The sequence below is a fragment of the Haliotis cracherodii genome, unplaced genomic scaffold (assembly GCF_022045235.1).
Source record: "Haliotis cracherodii isolate W230 unplaced genomic scaffold, xgHalCrac1.p SCAF_38, whole genome shotgun sequence".
In the NCBI taxonomy this organism is placed as follows: Eukaryota; Metazoa; Mollusca; class Gastropoda; order Lepetellida; family Haliotidae; genus Haliotis; species Haliotis cracherodii.
The window spans coordinates 359,781-373,148 of NW_027266295.1; the positions used below are offsets into that span (position 1 = coordinate 359,781).

Here is a 13,368-nt window from a genome sequence, read left to right on the forward strand (position 1 = left end):
GTGATCGGCCGCTATTGCCGATGCCGGTGATCGGCCGCTTTTGCCGATGCCAGAACTTTCCGCTTTTGCCGATGCCATGATCTTTTGCCGACGCCGGTGATCGGCCGTTATTGCCGATGCCGGAGCTGTGATCGGCCGCTTTTGCCGATGCCGAAGCTTTGATCGGCCGTTATTGCCGATGCCGGAGCTTTGATCGGCCGCTTTTACCGATGACGGAACTTTCCGCTTTTGCCGATGCTGGTGATCGGCCGTTATTGCCGATGCGGGAACGTTGATTGATTGGGCCGCTATTGCCGATGCCGATGATCGGCCGCTTTTGGCCGATGCCGGAACTTTCTGCTTTTGCCGATGCCGTGATCTTTTGCCGACGCCGGTGATCGGCCGCTATTGCCGATGCCTATGATCGGCCGCTTTTGCCAATGCCGGAGCTTTGATCGGCCGCTTTTGCCGACGCCGTTGATCGGCTGCTATATTGCCGATGCCGGACCTTTGAGCGGCCGATATTGCCGATGCCGGCACTTTGATCGACATTGCCGTTGCCGGTTGGGGTTGAGGTTGGGGTTGGGGTTGGGGTTTAGGTTGGGGTTGGGGTTGGGGTTGGAGTTGGATTTGAGGTTGAGGTTGAGGTTGAGGTTAGGGTTGGGGTTGAGGATTGAGTTGAGGTTGGGGGTTGGAGTTGAGGTTGAGGTTGAGGTTAGGGTTGGGGTTGGGGTTGGAGTTGAGGTTGAGGTTTGGGTTGGGGTTTGGGTTGAGGTTAGGGTTGGAGGTTGGAGTTGAGGTTGAGGTTGAGGTTAGGGTTGGGGTTGAGGATGGAGTTGAGGTTGGGGGTTGGAGTTGAGGTTGAGGTTAGGGTTGGGGTTGAGGATGGAGTTGAGGTTGGGGTTTGCGTTGAGGTTGGGGTTGGGGTTGGAGTTGCGGTTGAGGTTTGGGTTGGGGTTTGGGTTGAGGTTAGGGTTGGGGTTGGGGTTGGAGTTGAGGTTGGGGTTTGCGTTGAGGTTAGGGTTGGGGTTGGAGTTGAGGTTGGGGTTTGCGTTGAGGTTTGGGTTGGGGTTGAGGTTGGAGTTGAGGATGGGGTTTGCGTTGAGGTTAGGGTTGGGGTTGGGGTTGAGGTTAAGGTTTGGGTTGGGGTTAAGGTTTGGGTTGGGGTTTAGGTTGGGGTTGCATTTGAGGTTGGGGTTGGGGTTGGGGTTGAGGTTTGGGTTGGGGTTTGGGTTGAGGTTTGGGTTTGGGTTAGGGTTTGGGTTGGGGTTTGGGTTGGGGTTTGGGTTGAGGTTGGGTTGAGGTTGGGGTTGGAGTTGAGGTTGGGGTTTGGGTTGGAGTTGCGGTTGAGGTTTGGGTTGGGGTTTGGGTTGAGGTTAGGGTTGGGGTTGGGGTTGGAGTTGAGGTTGGGGTTTGCGTTGAGGTTAGGGTTGGGGTTGGAGTTGAGGTTGGGGTTTGCGTTGAGGTTTGGGTTGGGGTTGGGGTTGGAGTTGAGGATGGGGTTTGCGTTGAGGTTAGGGTTGGGGTTGGGGTTGAGGTTCAGGTTTGGGTTGGGGTTAAGGTTTGGGTTGGGGTTTAGGTTGGGGTTGCATTTGAGGTTGGGGTTGGGGTTGGGGTTGAGGTTTGGGTTGGGGTTTGGGTTGAGGTTTGGGTTTGGGTTAGGGTTTGGGTTGGGGTTTGGGTTGGGGTTTGGGTTGAGGTTGGGTTGAGGTTGTAGACGGGGTTGAGGTTGGGGTTGGGGATGGGTTGAGGTAAGGGTTGGGGTTGGAGTTGAGGTTGAGGTTAGGGTTTGGGTTAGGGTTGGGGTTGGGGTTGAGGTTGGGGTTGAGGTTGGGGTTGAGGTTAGGGTTGGGGTTGAGGTTGAGGTTAGGGTTGGGGTTGAGGTTTGGGTTTGGGTTAGGGTTTGGGTTGGGGTTGGGGTTGGGGTTGAGGTTGGGGTTTGGGTTAGGGTTTGAGTTGGGGTTTGGGTTGGGGTTGGGGTTGAGGTTAGGGTTGAGGTTGAGGTTAGGGTTGAGGTTAGGTCTGGGGTTGGGTTTGAGGTTAGGGTTGGGGTTGGAGTTGGGGTAAGGGTTCGGGTTGGGTTAGGGTTGGGGTTGAGGTTAGGGTTGAGGTTAGGTCTGGGGTTGGGTTTGAGGTTAGGGTTGGGGTTGGAGTTTGGGTTTAGGGTTGGGGTTTGGGTTGAGGTGAGGGTTGGGGTTGGGGTTGGGGTTGAGTTAAGCTGGGCTGGGCTGGGCTGGGCTGGGCTTTGTCTTGAGGACATGTTTCAGTTAAAACCGCTTGTTAATGTGAAATCATGTCCTTTCCCTCACTGGACACATGTCCTACTTCACGACACGGTCAGATTCATTCAGCAATGCACGTATATTTCTACAAAGATAATTAAAATAACATCAGATGCGGATTCGAACTCACATCTTTGGATCGAAAAAACGAAACCTGCTGACGACTGCGCTAAATCACATCCTATTAATGCGTTGTGTAATTTTCCTAGTCATACCTTTGAGAGGTTCGCGAATAGAATCGGACACGCTACATTATGGTTTTGCGCGGGGAAAATGTACAAATTATGGTTGGACTGTGGCCGTTCATGACCACTGGTGTCGAGAAATTGTTTCCTGACGTCTGTTGCTGCAACCCTCACGCTATGGCATGGTACTATGGAGCGTGGCAGCGTTTCTCAGAGACGGAGGGGCCGGGACGTACATTTCTAGAGGTCAGAGGTCAAAGGTCAGCAGCACAGGCATCAATGGAACTGATTGAGAATATTCACGGCAGATATGTCAAAAGACAAAACTATAAAAGCTAAATATTAATATATGTTGATCTGGACAGCAAATTTGTACCGTGAAAACGGCTGGCCAAGTTGATATGATTGGACTGACTGAAGCGGCGGGATAATATGGGAAACATAACCGACGCAGAAACCAAGGACGATGCTGTGAGGAGTAGCTGACAAATAATTTGATTGCTTGTTTACCATGTTGTGTACTCATTTCTTATTTAACGACACAGTAACAGACTTATTCAGCTACGCCTGTACATATATACATGGAAATAATTGTGAAAAAGTTTATCAACCTTCACGGATCTGAACTTATCATCCCTGCACTGAGAGCGCGACACGTTGACGACTGCGCCACGCGGACTTCGTTCCATACCCATGTAATTTTCCTAGTCATACCTAAACAATATGGAAGGTTCACGAAAGGAATCGGATGTGCCATATTTAATACTGAAGTGGCTTTGGTGGGAATATACAAAATATTACAAATTGTGGCTACATTGCTCATTCGGTGAGCGCCAGTGTTGGGAAAATGTTTGCCGCGATCTGTTGATGCAAAGTTGACACGATTCAATGGTACAATACCGGGCGAGGTGTTAAAATATCGGTTGACTTTGTAATCGGACACAGCCCCATTGCTAGAATTCCCAGAGCTTGTGGGAGGGGCCAAGATCGAAGCACCATTCACAATCTTCAGATACAAATGTCAAAAGACAAACACGCTTAAAATAAACATACAAAGATAAAGTGAAATATATTTAGATTTTAAATTCGGTTTTGCAAGACGATCATTTTTCGTACAGGATTTTAAGGATATACCATCTCGTTAAACATATCATAATATCCATTCAGGTGTGCATGCATACACATGCAAAAAAAGTAACTACAAAAACGTGTTACCTGTATAAGGATACGAACTCAATGACGAAACGAACTCTTGTCTGCGACATCAGAAGGGGAACACGCTACCGACTGCGCTACCAAGATCTATGATCTACCAAGTTGTAATTTTCCTAGTCATACCTACACATTTTGGGAGGTAAGCGGATATAATGGGACAAGCAAGATTTTATGTTGTGGCTGTTTGTACAAGATCCTGCTCGGTTGCTCATTCGGTGAGCGCCAGTGTGGGGAGAATGTTTGCCGCGATCTGTTGATGCAAAGTTGACAAGATTCAATGGTACAATACCGGGCGATGTGGTAAAATATCGGTTGACTTTGTAATTGGACACAGCCCCATTGCTAGAATTCCCAGAGCTGGTGCGAGGGACCAAGATCGAAGCACCATTCACAATCTTCACGATACACTTGTCAAAAGACAAACACGCTTAAAACATACAAAGATAAAGTGAAATATATTTAGATTTTAAATTCGGTTTTGCAAGACAGTCATTTTTCGTACAGGATTTTAAGGATGACAATAATGCCTCGTTTCAATGCGGGAATTGAAGCTTTCTGGTGGAGCAGGGGGTGAGCGCCGCTGGGACGATTCTAATTTATTACTTGCGCCAAGTGTGTTCATTGTCTAAACGTCTGAACGTCTGACTGACTGAAGCTGTGATACTGTGGCTTTAAGCCTGATGCTGAGGGGGTGCAGCAAACATTGCTTTTGTTTCCTACATGATCTGTTGAACGAGACGGTATAATATCCATTCAGGTGTGCAGGCATACACATACAAAGAATAACTACAAAAGTGTTCTCATGCAGGATTCGAACTCGATCAGTGCAGCATCCAACATTCAGATGCAGTAGCGCTACTCGCTACCGACTGCGCCACCAAGGTATCTGCACACATAAATTGTAATTTTCCTAGTCATACCTATACATTTTGGGAGGTAAGCGGATATAATGGGACAAGCAAGATTTCATGTTGTGGCTGTTTGTACAAGATCTGGCTCGGTTGCTCATTCGGTGAGCGCCAGTGTGGGGAGAATGTTTGATGCGATCTGTTGGTGCACAGTTCACGCTCTGCTACTGTACCAGCTGAGATTTTGAAAAAAACAAACTTGGGTGATTTTGCGACAAAACACAGTCCTGTTGGAGCGTTTCTCTGACTGGGCTGGGCTGGCTGGGGCTGTGTCGTGAAAAGCACTGGTTAGCACGACAGTACTGACTGAAGCGGCAGAGAAATATCTGAACAGTAGCCATTCAGGGAAACCATGCACCCACGGGGATATATCATGGTCCCTACCAGCCTGTGCTATAGATGGATGGACAGGCTTGGGGTTGTCTCATATCACTTCAACTATCTATAACGGACATATACCGTTATAACCGCCAGCCAGCTTCAATGGGCCAGGTCAACACAGGGATATCTGACAGAAAACATAGGAAACGGAGCCGTTCACATAAACCGAGTTGCAGGCTGTGACTCGTCCCGACGAGGTGTTGCAAACAAATGCTATTCATTGCGTATGTTTCAATATACTCTAACCGTGTCTTAATTAATGACAAAGTGAAAATAATGATTTAACGATATATGTATGTATGTATGTATGTATGTAATATTCTGAAAAAAATGCATGTGGGGATCGAACGCGTGACCTCAGCATTGTGAGTCCACCCGGCAACCGACTGCACCAAACAGTCACCTAATATTATCGTTGTTATTTGTCCTAGTATTACCTACATAGTTTTGAGGGATTCGCGGAATTAATTGTAGCATTTGAATGGGGTATCCAAATTGTGGCTTATCCATTCGTGATCACTGGTGATGGGAAAAGGTTTGGGGAGTAATTAAGTTGCCGTCACTTAAATTGATACAGCGTTCACGGTGTGGAGTGTTGGTGCGCCGTGGATATTCGGAAAACTCGCGAGTTGATTTTGGATAATAGGGACACAGGTCAGTGCTTGAGGTCCGGCCACGTTGCTGTCGGTGTTGACCTTGTTAGAACATTTGTTCCACGTTAATATTTGTGTAGGTATTAGCCTCCATATGATAACACTAGCCCTAAAATAGCCGTTCATTTTGTAGCAGAACTGAAGCAAACGTGACAAGTACTTATCCCTCCCTCCCTCCCTCCCTCCCACGCACGCACGCACTCACTCACTCACTCACGCACCCACCCACTCACTCACTCACCCACCCACCCACGCACGCACTCACTCACGCACCCACCCACTCACTCACTCACTCACCCACCCACGCACGCACCCACCCACCCACCCACCCACCCACTCACTCACTCACTCACCCACCCACGCACGCACCCACCCACCCACCCACCCACCCACTCACTCACCCACCCACCCACCTTCCCACCCACTCACTCACTCACTCAAAACCCACCCACGCACTCACTCACTCGCTGGGGTTGCGTTCGCTTGGGACGAAGATGTGGCTCCGTGACAGGTGTATTCATTTGTCATTGTCTGATATGACATTGGCAATATGATTGAACTGACTGATATGGCACTGGCAATATGATGGACCTGACTGAAGCGGCAGAGAAATATCTGAGAAACAGCCGTTCACAGAAACCAAGGTTCCAGCCTGTGCCTAGGTATGGCGTGTAGCGTGTAGCGTGTAGTAAACAAATAATCGCCATTGCTTTTGGTTTCCCGTGCTGTACACATGTACTATAGAACGACACGGTCAAAGAGTCATTCAGCAATGCAGTATATTTCTACAAAGGATACTGGTAATTAAAAAAATAAATCTGGGTGCGGATACTAACTTACAATTTTTGTTTTGAAAACGCCGCCCGCTGCAGACGGCGTTACAAACATCGTGTAACAACATCATCCAACAACATCATCTAACAACATCATCTAACAACATCATGTAATTTTCCTCGTCATATCTAAACATGTTGGGAGGTTTGCGAATAGAATCGGACATGCTAGATTGTGGTTTTGTGCGGGAATATGTACACATTATGGCTCGATTGTGGCGTCGGGAACATGTTTGCTGCGTCTGTTGCAACGTTAGCACTATGGAGCTAGGAGCGTTTCTCAAAGAGGGAGGGCCCGGAACATGAATGTGGGTTAGGTTGGGTTGGTGGTCGGCACACGTATGCAGCTATGCCGTGCCGTGCCGTGCCGTGCCGTGCCGTGCCGTGCCGTGCTGTGTGGCTCAAATACATGTTATTGCCTCTGTGTACCATGAAGTCTATGCTCATTTCTTATTCAACGACACAGTAGAATACAAATTCAGCTGTGCATGTATATTTATACACTGGGCTGGGCTGGGCCGGGCTGGGCTGGGCTGGGGTGATGAGGATATGGCGATATAATGTGAATGCATGGTTCCTACCAGCCTATGCTTGTCGCAAGAGCGGAGGGTGGTGAAGAGGGGTGGGGTGGCTGATTGTGTCAAATATCACTTCAACTTTGTATACAGGAACGTACAAACCGCAGGCCAGCTTCTACGGGCCAGGTTAAGATGGGACACCTGACAGAAGCGGCAGTAAAATATAGGAAAAGTAGCTGTTGACAGAAACCAGGTCGGATACTGTGACTTCAAACCTGATCTCCACGAGGTGTAGCAAACAAAAAGAATGATATTGATTGCTGAAATCTAGGCCTCATCATGACTTACTTAATGAAGAGGTAAACAATAAAAATGATTTAGCTCTGTATGTATGAACAATTCCACAAAAGTATATAGCTGAGATTCGAACACAGGACCGTTGCATCAGCAGTTCGACACGCTACCTACTGCGCCACATAGACATCTTAATATCGGAGTGTTATTTATCCTGGTCCTACCTAAACAGTTGTGATGGCTCGCGGTAGGAAATCTGATCGTGGCATTCCAATAGGCGCGAGTATTTCAATGGTGGCTGGTCCATTCGTGACCCCTGGTGTTGGGGGAAGGTTTGGAGAGTAAGTTGCTGTCACTTGCTGCAGAGTTCACTCTGTGGATTGTAACAGTGTACTGGCGATGTGTGGAAAACACGTTGGGGTATTTTGGATAAGGACACAAGCCAATGCCTGATATGCATGTTGTTTGTCGGCGTTCACCTTGTTTGAACTCTTATTCAATGAAAAAAACCGAAAAAACATTCACGGTTATACAGTAAACTACGGTTATAACGAACACGCTTATAAGGAACTGACGGATATAACGAGCTAACTTTTAAGTCACGACGTTTTGCTGTAGTCATGCTTATAACGAACTACGGTTATAACGAACTAAAAATAGTAGTACCTTTGTATTCGTTATAACCGTAGTTACTGTAGTTGTGTTGGTATTGAATCTAGGTCTACATATGACACAACTCACCCGAAAATATAAACGTAACTAAACAAACCCAAATACAAAAAGTAACACGAAAACTTAAGGAGTACGGCATTTTTCGGGGAAAACAATTGAAATTTGTTTAAGGACAACAATGATGACGCTCGGGAGGAAAAGAAGCTTCCTTTTTTGAAAGATTTGGAATTTATAAACATATACCGAGGATTACATCACAAGAAATTTATAAAATATTTTGTATGAAAGCTGTGCATGGGATGAGCTACAAGTAGATCTGTATTTTTTAGGTTCAAACGAGGCGTGTGTGAAACGTGAAGAGACCGGGTGATATAACAAATAAATATGAATGAATGAATGAATGAATGAATGAATGAACAGTTCACATACAGTAGAAAATAACAGGACCAGGAAATATCCAGTGAACCCACTACGACTCACGTGCCACATTCCTACCTCACGTTCTTTAAGACACCCTCCCGAACGCAACTTTGGTGTTTATTTTCTGGTTACGCTAACAAAATCTCATGCATTAGCGGGATGAACTCAGTGGCAACTCATTGTGGTTTAGGGATTAACAGGACAATTAGTGTAGGGTGGGTATTATCACTTGCAAGTGTCTGATAATTACTCCAGTGAGTACTGACGGCTCAGTGAGTAATGCATTTACAGCCACACTGATATAGCTGTTCTACTTATATAAATCAAATACAATTTAATAGGTAACATATACCCCTGGGGACCAAAGGAAAGTATCTACATAGGAGTTTTTTCCACTTAAAAGGTTTCTACTTAGCGAGAATTCACTGTCGTTTCCCAATATAGGTCATACACAATACGAGCCAACAATTTAGGGAGAACGATTTCGTCTTTCCACCGGCAGACACAAAACTTGGATCTGTCTATAGAAGAGCGCACAGAATAATTTAGTCAAACCAGTCTGGCATTTTATAACTGGTTCTCCTTCTCTATGCGCGATATTTGAGACGTTACGAGGCGGAACCAAGCCTCCTACGACGACTTGACAGTGGCTGGACGACCCACACTCCGGCGCAGTGGTAACTCGGCCGCATGGAATTCTGGGTAGGAGAATGTGGCCGACCAACAGACGACCTGAAATCTATGACGTCAGAACTGGCGATGATGACGTCACACCCTCTGTACTTGAACTCAGTGGCCTTGATCCCGAGACGGCTGACAGTGACGCTTTGTGTGGTCAAATATTGCAGTTAGATTCGGTCTGAAAACTTTAGACCACCTTTCCTGTCCACTTCGTGAGTTTGGAACAGAAGGAATGATATAATTTAACTGCTAAATGTCAGGTATTAGTACGGCCAAGGAACGTGTTTTTAAATCAGCCACAGAAAGAACAAGTGTTTCATTACGTTGACAAATTATATATAACATCACGTGACCACCGCCATACTGGTCAGAGGCGAGACCCAGAGGCGAGGCCACAGCGACAGGAATACAAAAATAGGATGTGGGCAGTCCGCACGGTTTAAATACTCTATCACAATTTAGAAGATTGTGCGAGGTACAGTTGTACATTGTGACGCCTTAAATTGTCTTATATTTCAAGCACAGGCAATGAAAGTGTGCGTGCTAACAGAGCTTCAGATACACTTACACTAATGTGCCGGTTCTAAATAATGTCAGTGTAGGACAATTATTCTTCCAGAGTGTATTTGTTAACAAATTATTTTCAGTAAGTGGAATACTATGGTGGCCAAGAGGGGACATCGCTTTCTCGCGGTTAAGCAATATCCCCTCTTGACCACTATGACATATCTGCTGCAATTGGGAGGGGATGTTGAACTTTTCTCACTATTTACTTATAACTTAATTTAACTGTACAGACGTAGGTGATTTTAAAACATACACAGATTTTAGCGTAAAATGTAATTGGTTGATTTACGGCCCTTTTCAGTTGTATATGACCATCACGCCGAAAGCGCGTGGCAGATCATGGCAACACGCTCTAAATAAATGAGGTTAAAATATAAATATATACTTTTCAAAAGAAGTTAAGAAGACTATGGTTAATTAGTGATGGCTGATTGTTTCGCAAAAATACAATCTTACAATGGTGGGTGTTCTATAACTTGTTTTCGCTAGTATATAATGTTACAGTGTGTGATAATGTTGTCCTAAATATTCTTTTTGACATTTAATGTATGTTTAACTTGAATTGTGTCTCTTGCCTTGTGCAAATCTGCAAGTATATGTAGTCATTTGATAAACACCGCTGTGAGTGAGAATGGTTTCACGTCGCTTTTAACAATAGTCCAGTAATATCACGGCGGGGAACACCAGAAATGGGCTTCACACATTGTACCCATGTGGGGAATCGAACAGGGTCTTCGGCTTGACGAACGAACGCTTTAACCACTAGGCTATCCCACTGCCCCCATCGCTGTGGCGTTACCACAGTTGATATGTGTACTTGTGCAAGTTACACATATGGTGAGACATAATAATTAGTGTGGCCACATAGTTAAAGTTAATAACAATATGAAATGCATTACTATGATAATCTATAACATATGTTAAATCAGCTATCATTGTAAGATTTTATGTATATCTTAAGTATATCTTGTCAAAATTATGTATATGTGTATGTGTTGTTTGTGTGTGTGTGTGTGTGTGTGTTTGTTTGTGTGTGTTTGTTTGTGTGTGTGGTGTTTGTGTGTGTGTGTGTGTGTGTGGTGTTTGTTTGTGTGTGTGTGGTGTTTGTGTGTGTGTGGTGTTTGTGTGTGTGTGTCTGACTCATTGTATGTGTAAAAATGTAGTAGATGACTACATAACTCACATAAGAACGCACAATTGTTAACCATAAAGTTTAAATGGATAGGGAATTGTTACATAAATATGTATATTCCTATACCTGAGCCTATACTATAATATATATCTAGTCTCCCCTGGCGGGAAAGTTAAACTTTATTTTACAAGCACTTTAGCATTAAATTTAATTTCCGAAGGCAGTTTGATGGAAAGTAATTATAAGAAACAAGGTTTTTTTTCATAATATTTACACCGCATTTCATTTCTTTTGTCCTAATGGGCTTACGGGTTAATGACGCTTCGAAAGTCGTATATGTGACTTAAGGTAGAGACATATATCTATCGCTTTCTCTATTGAGTAACCATAGTCACAAGACAGAATCGGGTGTTCTTTAACTTCTTTTGAATAGAATGTACTGTAAATATTGAAATAAACGTTAGAATTAATTATAAATGCAAAACATGAGAGTAGACTTAATTAATTAAAATTTGCATTTATGTCTCAGAAATGACTGTTGATAAAACGGCCTCACTGCACACTTTGAATAGCGGAAATACCAACTTGAATATAAAAGCAATCAACTATCTATTTCCACATTACGGTTACTGAGAACAATATGTCATCCAAAAACTAGAAATTACATAATGGACATCCGGTAGTATTACCATTGCTTGGGTGAGGACTTCCACTTTGATGACATCTACTCCGCAAACAGAATAAACATTGATATAACCTGAGTGTTGTTTTTAGGAAAACACTATTGTTTTTTAGGAAGTACGTACAACTCGGCGCTCATGAGCGGTGTTATTTGCTGTTTGTTTGGATAACCTGGCCTTGCGGGGGATCCAATAAAACTCATAGTTAGGGCCAAAAATCAATCAAAATGTTTTTTACGCAGGAATCCGTTGATTGTTATAAACGCACCTTCGTGTACACTGTTAAATTATGAATACACAATGCCATTTAGAAAGTGGTCAAATGTAACAGATGCTATATTTGGGATAACACTTTCTTAGTAAAGCACAGATTCTCGTACTTTTGGGGGGTTGAGTCCAGTCCAGTCCCGGTGCCAGAGTGAAGCACCTAATCGCCAGCACACAAAGTCAGCGAGCTAACCCACTCAGCCACCGAGGCTTCCACAAAAATGAAAGTTGAAAATTCTCAGCTCTCTTTTATGATTAAAACCCACCTCAGGCTCCGCCCAATGAGGTCAGGTTTAACAGTTCATTAATGTTGTTTTACGTATATACTTTTTATAGTATAGAAACACAAAACACATGCGACCCATATAGTGGCCAAGAGTGAACATTGCTATACCGCGAGACAGTGAGAAAGCGATGTCCCCTCTCGGCCACCATAGAATACACATACAGGGAAATACCTGTAATATTCATTGTCACCTGATGGAGGCACCTCGGGATTAAACAGCCTGGATGGTGGATACACGTGTTGTCTTTACTACACAGGTGGGAATGTAAACAGAACTTGGTATATTTTACAGGATTCAGTTCCCACAGCCAGAAACGAATGCTGACATTTCTGCTGTCATGCTTTTATTTCTAAACACATTAAATAATTTGGCCTACAAGCAGTTGCAGTCCTTATATCTTAAAGTCGATAGGCTCGGATTGAAGAGATCATTTATCATGACACGAATCCAAGACAGCAGCATTCCCATAAGCAAACTCATCTTACAATAGTGAACCACGGCGCATCCATGTCCACACGGCCGTTGTTCTAATTGTTAAGCGTCCATAAGGAAATTCCCTACCCAGAAGGCGCATGTTTAACCATCTTCCAAACTATAATTAATATCAACTCTGTTCGGCAATACTGGGAATACCATCTTAAGTAGATTTACCTCAATCACGTATTTACAGGATAAGCTATAACAAAGCATTTTGTATTTTTCTGTTTTATCACTATGTGAAAGCAGAGACCATATATATCTATTATATGGTCTCTGGTGAAAGTATTTAAATATTGAAACAGGTTTCGATTTCACAGTTACGTACAGTCCAACACAGTCTTTCCGCCAAATACATTACCGTAGTCATCTAAATACACGAGCTGTAGTCTTCTTTTACATTTCTCGGCAATGTACATTCAAACGCGTATCGTTGCCGTATGCATACAGTTATATATATATGGTACAAAAAAAGAGATTTAAATACGTGTATAGTCTTCTTTAATATTTAGCGACAATGTACACGCAAAGGCACATGGTTGAAGTATACAATGACCGTATTCACAGTATACAATGACCGTATTCACAGTATACAATGACCGTATTCACTCCATTGTCTGTTATCGTCTGGCATAGGACATGCACATCGTTAATATCACATCGCCTGCTGACACATTACCATTGTCAACAAAATAATCAGTACTGAAACTGACTATTATCTCACTAATACTGAGCTCTATCTTTGAACGTGTACATTCGTATCTTTATTAGGAGCAATAACCCAACTATTTTACTTACCGTATTTGCCGAAATTATTATGTCATGAAAGTTATTACTAAAACTATGCAAATGAATGTTTAACGTCTTTACGGAAGTAAATGTCATATTCCTCACGTGAACACGCTGGGCAGTTTACGGTATGTACCCTACGTATGTA

General features: G+C 44.0%; 1 protein-coding gene across 1 annotated transcript; it reads right to left on the bottom strand.

The window, feature by feature from the left end:
• Positions 1–1,637: 1,637 nt before the first annotated feature.
• Positions 1,638–7,555, bottom strand: LOC139477931 (circumsporozoite protein-like). The gene is made up of 2 exons (XM_071260382.1): positions 7,473–7,555; positions 1,638–2,001 (listed from the first exon to the last, which is right to left on the bottom strand). The coding sequence occupies exons 1-2, from the start codon at positions 7,553–7,555 to the stop codon at positions 1,638–1,640; spliced, it is 447 nt and encodes a 148-aa protein (XP_071116483.1).
• Positions 7,556–13,368: the final 5,813 nt, after the last annotated feature.